The 17,453-nt window shown below is 48.3% G+C and overlaps 1 protein-coding gene and 1 pseudogene across 17 annotated transcripts in view; one reads left to right on the top strand and one right to left on the bottom strand.

The window, feature by feature from the left end:
• The window catches only part of PLEKHA6 (pleckstrin homology domain containing A6), a 161,790-nt gene that overhangs the window by 131,679 nt on the left and 12,658 nt on the right, over nucleotides 1-17,453 (top strand). For 14 of the 17 annotated variants that reach the window (XM_021677204.2, XM_021677199.2, XM_021677197.2 and 11 more), the window contains 7 exons: nucleotides 171-320; nucleotides 1,381-1,476; nucleotides 3,121-3,232; nucleotides 3,854-3,993; nucleotides 4,937-5,086; nucleotides 6,341-6,470; nucleotides 6,674-6,780. In XM_021677204.2, the coding sequence (XP_021532879.2) occupies nucleotides 171-320; nucleotides 1,381-1,476; nucleotides 3,121-3,232; nucleotides 3,854-3,993; nucleotides 4,937-5,086; nucleotides 6,341-6,470; nucleotides 6,674-6,780 (885 nt within the window). The remainder of the gene's footprint in view (nucleotides 1-170; nucleotides 321-1,380; nucleotides 1,477-3,120; nucleotides 3,233-3,853; nucleotides 3,994-4,936; nucleotides 5,087-6,340; nucleotides 6,471-6,673; nucleotides 6,781-17,453) is intronic. The other 3 variants (XM_021677209.2, XM_021677208.2, XM_064360268.1) reach the window with 1 other exon arrangement.
• On the bottom strand, nucleotides 6,875-12,176 carry LOC135268202 (uncharacterized; annotated as a pseudogene).

Below are 17,453 nucleotides of genomic sequence, written 5' to 3'. Positions count from 1 at the left end.
GCTGGCTTGGAGAAGGCTGTGGGCTGCTGTCTCCATCCTGGTTAAGCCGACAAAGCAAGGACAGCCTCCACTCAGCTCCCTGGTGAGCCTCTAAGGGCTCAGGCCTCTGCTATTCAATCCCAGAGAGGAGCTGTCAGGGCTGTCCATGCCATTCCCTTGCCTTTCTTCAGGAGAGCCTGGAAAGTGCCTTGATGGGGACCCACCAGGAGCTGGAGATGTTTGGGAGCCAGCCCGCCTACCCAGAGAAGCTGATGCACAAAAAGGAGTCGCTGCAGAACCAGCTCATCAACATCCGTGTGGAGCTGTCTCAGGCGACCACGGTAACCCGGGGCATGGGGTTTGTGCACCCATCCCCGACTGACACTAGACAGGAGGGCCACCACCTCCCAGCTTGTGCTGTCCTAGTCCTCAGAGGACAAGAGCAGGGTGCTCCCGTGCAGAGGAGCATAAACAAAAACCTCGACACTGCCCTGCAAATAAACAGCACGTCAGCCAGCCTGCTCATTCCAAGCTCCACTGAGGAAATGAGCTTATTTCCCACAAACTGTGCCTGTACCAGCATTTCTTTGGGACAGCGTGAAGTTGAGTCACTTATTTCCTGGCTGCGCTAACACCTCTGCTGCCCACTTCTGTCTTCTCCCTCGGAGATGCAAAGCACTGGCAAAAATGCTGGTCACTACCTCCCAGTGGGTAAGGGCAGACCTTCCGGCACAGACTGCTTGAGAATGGCTCCAAGAAGCAGCAGCAAAAGCCCCGCAAAAGCATGGCCTGGAAAGGAGGAAGCTCTCTAACCTCCGGAGAACACATGTCCTCCTTCAGGCTCTTTTCTCTTTGCCCTCCACTTTACAATAATAATAATAATAATTATTATTATTATTATTATTTTTAAGACAGGGTCTCACTCTGTTATCCACACTGGAGTGCAGTGGTGCAAACACAACTCACTGCAATCTTGACCTCCAAGGCTCAAGTGATCCTCCTGCCCAGCCCCCGGGTAGTTAGGACGATAGGGGTGCACCACCATGCCCAGCTAACTTCTGTAATTTGTAGAGATGGGGTCTTGTCGTGTCCCCCAGCTATGCCCTCCACTTTTTATTCCCGAATCTGGGGAGAATAGGAGGGTATGGAGGTGATATCGTCCCCTTTTCATTTTCTCTTTATCTCAGTTGGTAGTGGGATGGGCTGTTACATCTCTTGTAAGGCTAGTGTTTGGCTGTCATCAGAATGTCTCAGCCTGGCACCCCTCTCCTTCGGTCCCTCCATGCCCTTCTCCCCAGATTTTCACACCTCTGATATCCTGGCCCCAGGGTACCAGAGGAGTGAAAATCTGTTGCAGGGTAAGGAGGAATGCTTTGGTGATGAACACCTCTTCCCCTGCAGGCCCTGACGAACAGCACCGTAGAGTATGAGCACCTGGAGTCTGAGGTCTCTGCTCTGCACGATGACCTCTGGGAGCAGCTCAATTTGGACACCCAGGTGAAGGAGGGTCCTTGAGCCGGCGGGGTTGGGTTGTGACTAAAGATAAGGATTCGGCCTTGAGACAAAAGCAAAGGCTCAGGCCATCGATAACAGACTCTACGTTTCAGACTGAAGATAATGGGACACGTTAGTTTCATCTCATAGAGGGAGGAGCTAAAGTGAAGCTTGGGAGACTTCAGTTAGATACAAGGTGTTTTATGACTGAAAGGATTATTTTTTCTCTTGGGATGGGGTCTTGCTCTATCATCCAGGTTGGAGTGCAGTGGCACAATCACAGCTCACTGCAGACTTGACTGCCCTGGGCTCAAGCGATCCTCCCACCTCAGCCTCCTGAGTAGCTGGGACCACAGTCATGAACCACCATGCCCTGCTAATTTTTTAGTTTTTCATAGAGACAGGGTCTCCCTATGTTGGCTGGGCTGGTCTCAAACTCCTGAGTTCAAGTGATCTTCCTACCTTAGCCTCGCAAAGTGCTGGGATTACAGGCATGAGCCACCATGCCCAGCAGTATTTCAAAACAGACGTGTCAATATAAATAACTCAGACATTAGAAGAGTGGGTGGTGCAGGAGCAATCTGCTCAGGAAGTTTTAGACAGAAAAGAGGCTTTTCTTCCTGAGATGGTTTAGAAACCATCTTCCCAGAGGCAGGAGGATGGACCTGATGATCTTGGGGAGTTCTTATTCTTTTCTTTCCTGTGTCTCTTCTTCACCCAGGCCCTGCCTCTTTTCTAGCTAGGTTGCAAGCCCTGTCTTTCTGATGCAGTTAACACCCTGGTTTCCCCCATTTTCTTCTGTTTCTTTCATGGTAATGCCACTCACCACCCCTACCTTGCACCTGGTATGTAGGGTGAAGTGAAGACTCACCTGGTCCAGAGGGCTCAAATACCACCATGTCCCATGGCCAAGCCTCGCTTGAAACACAGACATTTTAGGCGGGGGGATAGGGTTGTGGTCAAGAGCCCAACTTTTGAGTCCAAATAGACCCATGTTTAGATGATGGTGATGCTGCTTACTAAATAAATGGCCTTGGGTGTGAGTCTCTTCATCTCTGAAGAGGGGACAGCTGCTGCCCTTCCCTCCTAGAGTCGAGCAGCCGAAATAAGTTAGCGCTGTATGTGCAAAGCGCTTAGCACAGTGCCTGGTGCTGAGGGATGCTAAATAAATGGGTGCTCTTACCTTTCAGAGTGTCAAGTGTAACTAAATTCACGACTCTTTAGGTATACGCTAGGAGTGGGTGTCAGAAAAGGGCTGTTTGGATGTGAAGAAAAGCAGTAAAATGGAAGTTCTTGCCCCCATGAGAAACAGGATATACCATAAAGTATTCACTTAGATGGGCATTCACTCTAAGACCACCTGGTCCCCCGTTGGGGAACTCAGAAGGGTGGGTCCTCAGTCTTGGTTCGGAGACTCAGTCAATTCTGGGGTGAGTCTCCTAGAGGCTGAAGAGCAGAGGCTGCCCATGAGAAAGATGACTTCTGGAGGGGTGTGTGTGTGTGTGTGTGTGTGTGTGTGTGTGTGTGTACAGGGCGCCCGGCTCCTGCTGGCCCAAAGGGATGTGGGTTCTGAGAGGTCTGGGCGGAAGGAGAGGGCGGGACACTCCTCATGGCCATTCCCTTTGACTGTCTGAGTGGCTGCTTCAGAATGAGGTGCTGAACCGGCAAATCCAAAAGGAGATCTGGAGGATCCAGGACGTGATGGAGGGGCTGAGGAAGAACAACCCCTCCCGGGGCACGGACACCGCCAAGCACAGAGGTAGGTGCCCCCTGCACCAGCCTCCTGGGCTGCTTGCCTCACCAGGAGTGCTCCAGTATTTCTGGCCTCTATCCCACACCTGCCAGCTCACACTGTGTTCAGAGCCAGGCAGGGCCTTCTTGGGACTCCAGAATCTTCCCCTGGGTTCTAGGGTGGTAGGTAGGGCTCCCTCACTCCCCCTCCCCGCCCCAGAATAGACCAAGTAGACAACTCAGAGACACTGTTGACCCTGATACTCTAGAGTCCTCTCCAAAAAAGGTCAAAAGCACCTGAACCTCCCCAGCCCCCAAGCACATGGGCCCACTGGTGACCTGTGACCCCTACCTTAGAGTTTTCCTTGAGCCCTGGGACCTCAGGCTGGCTTTCCTTGACACCTCAGGGACAACAGTGTCATTTCCATCCACCATCTTCTCCACGCAGCACAACTCTCAACAGCCAGCCTGTGGCCCCAGAACCTGTAATGAGTCCCTTCAGCAGGCCCAGGTAGCCCTGAGACACTAAGTCTGCCCTCCCACATCCCTGGGTCTGGCTTCTCCCCACTACCTCCACTCACAGTGTCCATCTACCCACCAGACCACACACTCCTCCATCGCTCACCGTTCCCCTTCTGTTTCCCCCAAGGAGGACTTGGCCCCTCAGCCACCTACAGCTCCAACAGCCCGGCCAGCCCCCTCAGCTCCGCCAGCCTCACCAGCCCCCTCAGCCCCTTTTCACTGGTGTCGGGCTCTCAGGGGTCCCCTACCAAGCCTGGTTCCAACGAGGTAAGCTGAGAAATGGAGTGGAAGGTAGGTGGGAGAGGGAGGACTGGATCCTCATTTGTCCGAAACTATACTTCCGTGCCCATCTCTTCCCCACGGGCCTCCAGCCCTAGTGCTTGAGCTCTTTGTCTAAGGAGGTCATTCTCACACCCTGTTTTGTGAACTTCCCTCCAGGTTTCCCCTTCACCTGTTCTCATCTCCATCTGTCATCTTTAGCTCCCTTTCAGCGAAGTCTGTTCCTGGGCACCAGGTTGGATAGCAGACAGCATGCAAATTCATAAGAATTTAAATCCAGGAGGATGCCAGGATAGCGAGAGGGTTGAGGGTCAGTGTGGGGAGCAGTTTCCTAGTCAATCAGCAAGTGTTTTCTGGGGCTCGACTTTGGGCATGGGGTACCATGAGGCCCTCTTAGAAAGATACACGCATGTGCCCAAAGGCTTCACTCAGGGAGCCCAGCATCCCATGGACTAAGACCGATTTGTAGGAACATGATGGTGTATGTCTCAATATTGAGCCACATGGTTCAGACTGTAAACACCCTGATGTTCCAGCAGAGGGTGGAGCCTAAACCGGTCTGTGGAGCAGCAAGACAGGGAGAGGAACAAGGGAAAGGCATTCTAGGCAGGAGAGCGGGTAAAAGCAAAGGCGGGGGAGAGGAGCTGCCTGGCATGGGGGTGAGGCAATGAGAGAGCTTTGGGAAAACCTGGGGAGCAGTGGGAAGTGGTAGACAGCTAGGGACTGGGTCAAGGAGGGCCTTGAAGGTTGGGCAGAGAGTTAGCTCCGGAGCTGGCACTCTCTGCAGGCCATGGGTGGGAATGCAGTCGTCCCAGGGGCCTGCCCAGGTCTCCAGCAATGATGTTGTCTGCCTCCTGCTAACGCTCTTTTCTCCTGCTCTCACAGTGGCTGCTCTTGTTCCTCCTAATGCTCTGGCTTCTGTCTGCCTCAGGAACCCGGCCCGCCTCGGCCTCCCCTCCCCAAAGCCTACGTCCCCCTGGAGTCTCCTCCAGCCGTCCCTCCACTCCCTAGCGAGAGCCGCTTCTGGCCCTACCCCAGCTCCCCTTCCTGGCATCGCAGTGGCGAGACAGCCAGGGGGCAGGTACCCAGCACCCTTGGGTCCTGGTGGGTGGGGCAGGGGACAAGGGGCAGAGGGTCAGGTGAGGGGTCAAGGCAGGGCACTGGAGTGATTTCCCCATTAATAGTCCCAAAGCTTGGTTTCTGCAGTGCCCCTGCCCAGCTGGACTCTGGGATAAGGAAAGGGTAGTTGACACCATCACACAGGCCATCTTTCTGTGCCTTTTTGCTTTCTGTAGGTAATGGGGATGTGAGTTACTGTCTGCCCCACTCCCAGACTCATGCGCAGCCAGCGTTATGCCCCACTCCCTACCAACATGACCAGCCAATGGAAACTGAGTGACACTCCTACCAGTGCCATTCCAATCCCTTCCTGTGCCCATCTCAGGCCCGCTCCGCCCATGCTCTCTCTCTGCCTCCGCTTTGTATTGTATCCTCGTTGGGTTTCATGAGTCCCTGGAGTATAAGGATACAGGCCCTTTTTCTGGCTCATTCTCTCACCTGCATCCCTAGCCAAGATCCAGGAGATATGCAGTTAGGCTTGGAAGAGGTTGTGTGGTGAGTAGAAAGAGTCCTGCGCCTAAAATTGGAAAACACATGTGCTCATCTAGGTGTAGCTGTGTGTAATTTGCATAACCCTTGAGGGTTCGCCTGGTGAGATTGGCAGGGCAGTTAATGTTACCTGTATTTGACAGGTGAAGAAAGGGGACCTCTGCTCTCTAGTTGGGTTAGAACTGGAGTTGCTGACCTTCAGCCTGGTCTTCTTTCTGTATTCTCCTCACTGAGCTTAGATTCTTCAACTGTACCACAAGCGGAGGTGGCTCAGATGATGGCTGAGGTCTCTTCTAGTCTCATGACTGTGTGAGCCCACACACTAAGTGCCCTTTTCATTTCCCTGGAATCCTGACACCAAGGCCCACCTGGTTCTGTTTGCTTATGTCTCTGGTAGGATTCCCTACAGGATCCTCAGAGACCCCCCCACCGGCCATTCCTTGACTCTGGCTCACAGCAAGTCTGTGGTTCTTAGTGCCAGCCAAGACAACTGGTCAGGTTGGGGGGCCTCTTAGAGGCCATGAGCCCCAAAATGGCCCATCATTGGCCAGCCTTAAAGTACATGGGTGGGAGGCTCCAGTGCATCCCTGTCCGCCTCCCAGGTGGCACACATAGAATTTCCTTGTTCCCTTTATCTTCAAGGGTGTGAACTTCAACTACTGCGAAACAAAGAAACATCGCTGGCAGCCACACTAACATCAACTGTCTTCTCACCCTTTCTCCCCAGCCCAAGGCAAACTATGAACAAAGCAAGAAAGACCCCCACCAGACATCAGCCCTGGACACCTCCAGAGACATCAGCCTTGTGCCCACCAGGCAAGAGGTAGAGGCAGAGAAGCAGGCAGCTCTCAACAAAGGTATTTTCTGTCTCATCTTCCCCTAGAAGTAAGGCAAGGTTGCTTAGGGAGGAGCCCTGGGTGCTCGTTCACACCCAAAGCCCGGTGCCACACCCTGGGCTTTTTAATCTCGGTGGAGAATGGGGCTGAGCCTGTCTCTGAGAAGCTGGCTTCCTGCTCTCCTGTGCTCCACGAGGCCCACTGGCTACTCTGTCTTTCTGCAGTTGGCATTGTGCCCCCTCGGACAAAATCACCCACAGATGACGAGGTGACCCCATCAGCGGTGGTGAGGAGGAATGCCCATGGGCTGACCAATGGACTGTCCTCCCAGGTGAGTATCTCTGAGAGCTCGTGCAGGCCTGAGCTGGGCTGCGAGCCCCGGGGACTGTGTGTGTCCACACATCTGCCTCTGCTGTGCAGGAAACTCAGGGCTGGAGAGGAAGGTGGAACATGTGGGAGGAGGGGCAAGAGCCCACTGGAGGAGGAGCTTCCATGCAGGGAGATGTGTCAGGGATGAGGGAGATATGCTGTATTAGTCAGGGTTCTCTAGAGGGACAGAACTAATAGGATACTTGTGTTCATGTGCACATGTGCGTGTGTATATATGTATATGTAAATAAAGGGGAGTTTATTAAGTATTAACTTATATCATCACAAGGTCCCATAATAGGCTGCCTGCAAGCTGAGGAGCAAGGAGAGCCAGTCCGAGTCCCAAAACTGATGAACTTGGAGTCTGATGTTTGAGGGCAGGAAGCATCCAGCACGGGAGAAAGATGTAGGCTGGGAGGTTAGGCCCATCTCTCCTTTTCATGATTTTTTGCCTTCTTTATATTCACTGGCAGCTGATTAGATGGTGCCCACCAGAGTAAAGGTGAATCTGCCTTCTCCAGCCCACTGACTCAAGTGTTAGTCGCCTTTGGCAACACCCTCACAGACACACCAGGATCAATACTTTGTATCCTTCAATCCAACCAAGCTGACACTCAGTATTAACCATCACAAGTCTACCCTTTGTCAACTTGAACTTATACGCATCTCCTGAGATCATACATAATCTTCAAATAAAGACAATAATAATGTCATAATTACACCTAACATAATACAACTATCCTTCCTACAATGGGAAATGCACCAGTCCCCAACACAAATACTATTACATAAAGTGAACAATACCTAATGCTGATGTGAGGTTAACAAATCCTATGTCACATGATAAAGGAAAAGGAAATGAAATAAAGATATTTCCTTAGCACAAGTGTATACATGCAAAAACATATTTTTAGCAAAAGAAGGAGGAAATGCCCATGACCCTTCCAGTCTCTGTCTCTGCAGCTGGTCACGTGGCCGCAGCTGGTATTGATGAATACCTTTTTCTGCTACCCATTGTATATTCCCTCCGCCTTCAGCAAGCGCCTTAGCAGGTCACGGTGTTTTTGCTAGTGGAGTAACTCAAACCTTCATTCCTGAAGGGTCTGGGCCATTTGCAGTCCTGCCTGGATTGGGCTATTGTAGTTTCCCATTGACCTTAATCACAGGGCACGGTAATACTAAGAGATGCCCAAATGGTTCTCCTGTATTCCATGTGTATGCTTCCTTACCTCCATTGTGGAGTGGTAGACTGATTTCATCTTGATAGTCCAGGTCAGTCACCCCAGCCAACACTGTAACTCTCTTCTTAGCCTGTTGCTTTAAAGGTAGGAGGAGCCCAAAGTGTCCAGGTGGCAATCTTAACTTCCAGTTTAATGGAATTGTTGTTGTGTCTCCTGGTGACAGCATTCCTTCCGCTGGAACTAAGACCTCTAGGCCAGCAGAACATAATGTCGAGGGAATAGGAAGCAAAAACTTTGCTAGTGGATCACTAGTGGTGTTGATGAGTGGTACCACTTCCACTTCCACCCCTTGATCCCTGGACCCATAAATCCTGGCTACGGGAGAAAGAGTACCATATATTGGATGCTGCTGATTCAGAGCATACACAGCCTTCTGGAGAACTTTGCGCTAGCCCTGCAAAGTATTGCCACCTAGATGGTGTTGTAATTGTGACTTCAAAAGGCCATTCCACTGTTCTGTCAATCCAGCTGCTTCAGGATGATTGGGAACATAGTAAGACCAGTGAATTCCATGAGCATGAGCTCACTGGCACGCTTCTTTAGCTGCAAAATGAGTGCCTTGGTCAGAGGCAATGCTGTGTGGAATACCATGACGGTGGATAAGGCATTCCGTGAGTCCATGGATGGTAGCCTTGGCAGGAGCATTGTGTGCAAGATAGGCAAACCCGTATCTGGAGTGAGTGTCTCTTCCAGTGAGGGCAAACCTCTGCCCTTTCCATGATGGAAGAGGTCCAACATAATCAACCTGCCATTGGGTAGGTGGCTGATCACCCCAAGGAATGGAGCCATATCGAGGGCTCAATGTTGGTCTCTGCTGCTGGCAAATTGGGCACTCAGCAGTGGCTGTAGTCAGGCCAGCCTTGGTGAGTGGAAGACCATGTTGCTGAGCCCATGCATAACCCCCATCCCTACCACCATGACCACCTTGTTCATGGGCCCGTTGGGTGGTGACAGGGGTTGCTGGGAAAAGCGGTTGAGTGGTGTCCACAGAATGGGTCATCCTATCCACTTGATTATTAAAGTCCTCCTCTGCTGAGGTCACCCATTGGTGAGCACTCACATGGGATACAAATGTCTTCACAGTTTTTGACCACTCATAGAGGTCCATCCATATACCTTTTCCCCAAATTTCTTTGTCACCGATTGTCCAATCATGCTTCTTCCAAGTCCCTGACCATCCAGCCAAACCATTGGCTACAGCCCATGAATCAGAATATAATCGCACATCTGGCCATTACTCCTTCCACGCAAAGTGCACAGCCAGGTGCACTGCTTGAAGTTCCGCCCACTGGGAAGATTTCCCTTGTCCTAGAAAGGGGCTGTAGTGCTGCAGTGGTTTGCTTTTGAGTGGTGCCTGCATATCAGGCAGAACCATCTGTGAACCAGGCCCTAGTCTTCTCTTTCTCTGTCAACTGATCATAGGGGATTCCCCATAAGGCCATCATTGCAGGGTAGGGGAGAGAAGGCAGGGTGGCAGGAGTGGAGACCATGGGCATTTGAGCCACTTCCTCATGTAACTTACTTGTGCCTTCAGGACCTACTCGAGCCCAGTCACATATGTACCACTTCCATTTGATGATAGAATGCTGCTGTGCACAACCCACTTTATGGCTAGATGGTCAGAAAGCACCCAGTTCATGATAGGCAGTTCAGGTCACATGGTGACCTGATGACCCATAGTCAAATGTTCAGTTTCCACCAAAGCCCAGTAACAGTTACCTGGTATGCTGTCTCTCAAAAGGAGAGTAGTTATCTGCAGAAGATGGCAGAGCCTTGCTCCAAAATCCTAGAGGCTTCTGCTGTGATTCACCTATGGGAGCCTGCCAAAGGCTCCAGACAGCATCCCTATCTGCCACTGACACCTCAAGCTCCATTGGATCTGCTGGGTCATATGGCCCAAGTGGCAAAGCAGCTTGCACAGCAGCCTGGACCTGTTGCAGAGCCTTCTCCTGTTCTGGACCCCACTCAAAACTGGCAGCCTTTCAGGTCACTCGATAAATGGGCCAGAGCAACACACCAAATGAGGAATATGTTGCTTCCAAAATCCAAATAGGCCCACTAGGCATTGTGCCTCTTTCTTGGTTGTAGGAAGGGCCAAATGCAGCAACTTATCCTTCACCTTAGAAGGAATATCTTGACAGGCTCCACACCACTGTACCCCTAGAAATTTTACTGAGGTAGAAGCTCCCTGAATTTTAGTCAGATTTATTTCCCATCCTCTGGTATGCAAATGTCTCATCAATAAGTCTGGTGTGTTTGCTACTTCTTGCTCACTGGATCCAATCAGCATAAGGTCATCAATGTAATGGACCAGTGTGATTGCAAAAGCGAAAAGTGATCAAGGTCTCTCTGAATAATTATAACACAAAGCTGTAGAGTTTATATACCCCTGGGGTAGGACAGTAAAGGTATATTGCTGACCTTGCCAGCTGAAGGCAAATTGCTTTTGGTGGACCTTATGGACAAGAATGAAAAAAAAAAAAAAAAGGATTTGCCAAATCAATGGCTGCATACCAGGTGCCAGGAGATGTGTTAATTTGCTCAAGCAATGAAACCACATCTGGTACAGGCAGCTGCAATTGGAGTCACTACTTGATTAAGCTTGTGATAATCCATCGTCATTCTCCAAGATCCACGTGTCTTCTGCAGAGGCCAAATGGGAGAGTCGAATGGGGGTGTGGTGGGAATCGCCACCCCTGCATCTTTCAAGTCCTTCATGGTGGCACTAATTGCCCCAGTCCCTCCAGGGATGCAATATTGTTTTTGATTTAGTATTATTATAGGTAGAGGCAGCTCTAATGGCTTGCATTTGGCCCTTCCCATAGTAATAGCCTTCACCCTACCAATCAGGGAGCCAATGAGGGGGTTCTGCCAGTTGCTAAGTATGTCTATGCCAATTATACATTTTTGCACTGGGGAAATGGCCACAGGATAAGTCTGGGGACCCACTGGACCCACTGTAAGTTGGTCCTGAGCTAAAACTCCATTAGTTACCTGACCTCCATAAGCCCCTACTTTAACTGGAGGACCATAGTGACGTTTTGAGTCCCCTGGAATCAACATCAGCTCAGAGCCAGTGTCCAGTAGTCCCTGAAATGTCTGATAATTTCCCTCTCCCCATTGCACAGTTACCCTGGTAAAGGCCAGAGGTCTCCTTGGGGAAGTATGTAAGAAAGATTCACTGCATAAATTATTGGTAATGTATTGGGGTCCTTCCTCAAGAGGACCCAGCCTCCCCTTCATTCAAGGGGTTCTGCATCTGTAAACTGGCTCAAATCTGGAAATAGAGAGGTTGTGCATTCTCTGTTTTTATAATTCAAATTAGTCTTTGTTCATTTGACTTAGAAGTTTTCTGCTTGTATAAATTAAGTAGGAATACAGTAGAGCTCCTATCAATTTCACTTCTAGGAACACCGTGATTAATTAGCCAATGCCAGAGCTCTACATAAGTCATACTATTCTGGTGCCGTTTTGCCTCTGTTGTCCATTACAGTAGCTACACCCACCTTGCCTTTGACAGTTGAGTGCTGCCACTTGGCCCCTGCCACTTTGAGTTCCAATTATTCCCATTGTATTTAGTATTTAAATTTTGTAGTTGAGTGACTGCGGTTCCCACCGTTAGATCTGACATGCAGAGAAGAGCAATTACAGGGCTCTTCAAAGATGCAGGTGCTGCTCTCACAAATCTGTTTTGCAAGGCATTTGTCAATGGTATATCTTCTGAACCCTCCCAGCTGGAATGGGTAGGTCTAAAGTCACTAATCCGCTCCACCATCTCAATCGCCCTGAGCCTTTGGATCCCTTCGTCTACATTAAACCAAGGGAGATCAGGCTTTTCCAGCTTGCTCACAGTGACTGTCTTTTAATCCATATGTCAGCTAACCAAGCAAATAAACTATTAGAATCTTTTTAACTCCCTGAGCTGCAACATTAAATGCAGAGTCCCTCCTTAGTGGGCCCAAATCAATAAATTCAGCCTAATCCAACTCTGTGTTCCTTCCACCATTATCCCACACCCTTAATATCCATTCCCATGCCTGTTCTCCAGATTTCTGTTTATATAAATTAGAGAACTCTAACAGTCTTTTTGAGTGTAGTGTACCTCCTCATGGGTCATACTCTCAACCTCACCTCTAGGGGCCCACCAGGACTTAGTCTAGTTATAGGTCTAGAAGCACACAGAGGTGCTGTGGGTGCCTTCTGAGGAGAATCAACATTTTCTTGCCTGGCAACTGCTTCTGGGGAGGCCATCACTGTGGCCTCAGGCAGCACAGGGTTTACCTCCTCAGACAGAAGTGGAAAGCCTAATGGCAGCATGGGCTGCGGGGTGGATATTCCCACTGTTGGGAATAAAGAAGCTGTTCCTTCTGGCAAAAAGGTTCGTAAGAGCTTGTGCATGCATCTTTCATTGCAGGTCAGTCATTTGCATGATAAAAGCTTGTGTCTGTTTTTACGCAATTTCAGCTCTTTCTCCACAGGAGATAAGACTCTAAGTCAGGACAGTCTTAGCAGATTTGAGTCTCAGTATTTGCTTCTGAAGCTGGGAGATAGAGTCCCTGAGTTCATCATTTTCTTTCATCGCTTTGTCCACTGAACTTAGGAACAACCAACCAGCTTCATTATGTTCCTTGCTTCTCCACATATGGTCAAAGGTATTATTTACAGAGTCACTAAACTCACCTCTCAATGAGTGGTGAATCAGGAGTGTCAAATGCACTTATTTGCATAACTCTCTAAACTGTTCATGCCAATGACTATCAGTGTTCTCCATACTATTAGAAGTAGAGTCCTTAGCATTTTCGAGTCTAATCATATTAAGCAGCCAACTCCAGAAACCCCAAAGCCAATGAACTCCATCCTTAATACCAAAATCTGTATTAGTTAGGGTTCTCTAGAGGGACAGAACCAATAGGATATATATATATATATATAAAGGGGAGTTTATTAAGTATTAACTTAAATGATCACACAGTCCCACAATAGGCCATTTGCAAGCTGAGGAACAAGAAGAGTCAGTCTGAGTCTCAAAACTAAAGAACCTGGAGTCTGATGTTCAAGGGCAGGGAGCATCCGGCACAGGAGAAAGATGTAGGCTGGGAGGCCTCTCCTTTTCGTGTTTTTCTGCCTACTTTATATTCACTGGCAGCTGATTGGATTGTGCCCACCAGATTAAGATTGGATCTGCCTTCACCAGTCCACTGACTCAAATGCTAATCTCTTTTGGTAACATCCTCACAGACACACCCAGGATCAATACTTTATATCCTTCAATCCAGTCAAGTTGACTCAAGTATGAACCATCACATATGCATGAAATATAAAAGAAGGCCGGGCTCTATGGCTCATGCCTGTAATTCCAGCACTTTGGGAGGCCAAGGCAGGCAGATCACGAGGTCAGGAGTTTGAGACCAGCCTGGCCAACATGGAGAAACCCTATCTCTACTAAAGATACAAAAAAATTAGCCGGGCATGGTGGTGGGCACCTGTAATCCCAGATACTCAGGAGGCTGAGGCAGGAGAATCACTTGAACCCAGGAGGCAGAGGTTGCAGTGAGCCGAGATCACGCCGCTGCACTCCAGCTTGGGTGACAGGGTGAAACTCCGTTTCAAAAAATAAAAAATAAAAAATTAAGAAAAGAATATTTTACAAAATTGTCATAATGTGCTATTGCTGAAATACAAAGGAGAGAAGGCAGCAAAAGTCAGTGTTCAGAGTCAAATGTGCTGACCCAAGGCAATGCGGATTTCCTAGGGCTGCCAGGAGTTAACCAATCACCATAAACCAGGAGACTTAAAACAACAGAAGCTTATTCTGTCACAGCTGTGGAGGCTAGAAGTCCAAATCAAGGTGCCAGCAGGGTCGGTTCCTTTGGAGACACTGAGAAATAATCTGTTTTATGCCTTTGTCCTGGCTTACGGTGGTTCCTGGTAACTCTTGGCATTCCTTGGATTGCAGATGCATCAACCAAATCTCTGCCTCCGTCTTCACATCACTCCCTTTTCTGCGTGTCTTCTTTCCTGTCCCATATAAGAATACTCATCATTGAATTTAGGGCCCACCCTCATCCGGGATTGTCTCATCTTGAGATTCTTAATTACAGCTGCAGAGATCTATTTCCAGATAAGGTTACGGTCACAGGTATTGGGGGCTAGGACTTGAACGTCTCTTTTGGGGGCTACTATTCAATAACTTCAGTCCACTCTCTGACACCCAAATTTCATGCCCATTTCACTTGCAAAATACATTTGCCTAACACTAGCATTCCCAAAAGCCTCAGCCCATGACTGCATCCTAAGTCTAATATGCCACTGAAGTATCATCAGCTCAAAAAAAAGTCCCAAATCTCATCATCTAATTCATCTCCATCTGATATGCATGAAACTCTAGGTATGATCCATTTTGGGACAAAATTCCTCTCCATTTGTAAAACTAGAAAACAAATTAATTGGCTGGGTCCAGTGGTTCACGCCTGTAGTCTCAGCACTTTGGGAGGTCAAGGCAGGAGGATCACTTGAGCCCACGAGTTTGAGACCAGTCTGGGCAACATAGTGAGACTCTGCCTCTACAAAAAACTTAAAAATTAGCCAGGTGGGCCGGGTGCAGTGGCTCACACTTGTAATCCCAGCACTTTGGGAGGGTGAGGCAGGTGGATCATCTGAGGTCAGGAGTTCAAGACCAGCCTGGCCGACATGGTGAAACCACATCTCTACTAAAAATACAAGAATTAGCTGGGCATGGTGGCATGCATCTGTAATCTCACCTATTCAGGAGGCTGAGGCAGGAGAATCACTTGGACCCAGGAGGCGGAGGTTGCAGGGAGCTGAGATCATGCCACTGCACTCCAGCCTGGGCACCGGAGTGAGACTCCATCTCAAAGAAATAAAAATAAAATAAAGTTAGCCAGATGTGGTGGTGCATGCCTATAGTCTCAGCCTCCTCCAGGAGACTTAGGCTGAAAGATCATCTGAGCCCTGGAGCTTGAGGCTGCAGTGAGCTGTGGTCATGCCACTGCACTTTAGCCTGGACAACAGAACAAGACAAAAAAACAAAAAAGAAAGAGAGAGAGAGAAAGAAAAAAAGAAAGAGAGGAAAGAAAGAAAAGAAAAATAGAAAGAAAGAGAAAAAGAAAAAAGAGGAAAGAAAGAGAAAGAAAGAAAAAGAAAGAAAGAAAGATTAATCTGTTTTCAAAATACGATGGCGGAGAACAGGCATAAGTAAGTCTTCCTGGCCAGGTGTAGTGGCTCACGCCTATAATCCCAGCACTTTGAGAGGCTGAGGCAGGAGGATCTCTTGGGCCCAGGAGTTTGAGGCCAACCTGGGCAACATAGTGAGACCCCGTTAATATTTTAAAAATAAATAAAAAAAAGTAAGTAATTCCTGTCCCAACAAAGAGAAATTGGAAGGAACAAAGGGGTCACCATTCCAAGCAAATTTCAAATCCAGCAGGGAAAATTCCATTAGGTTTCAAAGCCTGAGAATAATCCTCTGTGGCTCACTCCCCTGCCCTCTGGGTCCACAGAGGCTCCGTCAGCCCCTGCCTCTAGGCCTGCCTTTTTGGCCCTTGTCTCTGCATCCATGGCTTTGCTCTGAGTCACTCTTGCTTTTCCTTGAAGGTTAGCATGTGTTTGTAGCTAAGTAGCTCTATTAGCCTGTTTCCTCCCTGTAGAATCTCAGAAGTCTCACAGCTATTTTCATTTTCCATTTCATCTTATCCCTGTCCTTTTCTGTACAAGCTAGCAGTGTTTCTGCATGTGTAACAGCCTCAAAAACTCTGTAGGCCCCCTTTGTATTTCAAGGGTATCCATTCTAGATAACTCCATCTCTATTTCTGGCTTCTTCTGGGATGGTTAATTGGGTCCATGAGTCACACACCTAATCTCTCTAGCAAAATGTTGTCCAGCCACACCCTTGACCCTCTCTCTGGGGCACACTTTTTCTACAATGAGTTTCCTAATTTAAGCATCCTTTGTGAAGTAGGTAGCCTGAGAACCTCCCAAATAAAAAAGTGCTGGTTTCTCTTGGCTTAACAGCTCTTTCTTCAATTTATCTTCTCTGTCATTTTCCTATAAGTACAGAGAGAAACCAGGCCACACCTTCAACACTTTGCTTGGAAATCTCCTCAGCTAAGTATCTAAGTTCATTATAGCTTTCAAGTTCTGTTTCCACTCGGCAATAGAAAACAATCCATCCAAACTTCTGCCACTTTATAAAGATGAGCTTTCTTCCACTTTCTAATAACACGTTTCTCATTTCCTTCTGAGACCTTACCGGAAGCATCTTTAACATTCATATTTCTACCAGCATTCCATTCATGATATATATACAGTGGGCTCTCCCTATCTGTGGGTTCCACATCCATGGATTCAACCACTACAGATCAAAAATATTCAGGGAAAAAACAATTCAAAAATACAACAGTAGAAATAAAATAATAAAAAGCAGTACAGGCCGGGCATGGTGGCTCACACTTATAATCCCAGCATTTTGGGACAAGAGGATTGCTTGAAGCTAAGAGTTTGAGACCAGCTTGGGAACAAAGCAAGACCTCATCTCTACAAATAATAATAATTAAAAAATTAGCCAGGCATACTAGCATGTGTCTGTAGTCCCAGCTACTTGGAAAGTTGATGCAGGAAGACTGCTTGATCCCAGGAGTTCATGGCCATGGTGAGCTATGATTGCACCACTGCACTCCAGCCTGCGTGACAGAGCAAGACCCCATCTTGGGGGGAAAAAAAAAGAAAAAAGAAAAAACCCAACAATACAGGATAACAACTATTTATATAGCATTTACATTATATTAGGCATTATAAGTAATCTAAAGGTGATTTAAAGTATACAAGAGGATATATATGGGTTATATGCGCATCTATGCCATTTTACAGCAGGGATTTAAGAATTCATGAATTTTGGTATCCAGCAGTGTTCTGGGACCAGTCCCCTGGGATACGGAGGCATGACTGTGTTCTCTAGGGCAATAGAAGCTTTCTTTTCTATGCTGTTCACGCCCTCTGAGCCCTTACCAGAATCATCTTTGAAGTGCATATTTCTGCCAGTCATGTCTTCCAGGAAATCTACTAAGCTTTTTCTATTATGTACCTTGACATTCTCCCAGCCTCTACCCATTACCCAATTCCAAAGTCTCTACCACATTTTTAGGTATGTGTTACAGCAGCACCCCCTTCCCAGTACCAAAATCTGTGTTAGTTTCCTAGGACTCCTATAACAAATCACCACACACAGGGTGGCTTTAAACAGAAGGGTGTGCTCTTATGGATGCACAAGTCTAAAATCCAGGTGGTGTCAGGGTTGGCTCCTTCTGGAGACTCTAAGGGAGAATCTGTTCCAGGCTTCTCTCCTACCTTCTGGTTATTGCTGGCAATCCTTGGCATT

This window comes from Aotus nancymaae, unplaced genomic scaffold (assembly GCF_030222135.1).
Source record: "Aotus nancymaae isolate 86718 unplaced genomic scaffold, 86718_ANA_hifiasm-v0.15.2.pri h1tg000039l, whole genome shotgun sequence".
Taxonomy (NCBI): domain Eukaryota; kingdom Metazoa; phylum Chordata; class Mammalia; order Primates; family Aotidae; genus Aotus; species Aotus nancymaae.
The sequence above is the reverse complement of the archived record's forward strand: the minus strand, read 5'-3'. Positions and strand labels throughout refer to the sequence as shown.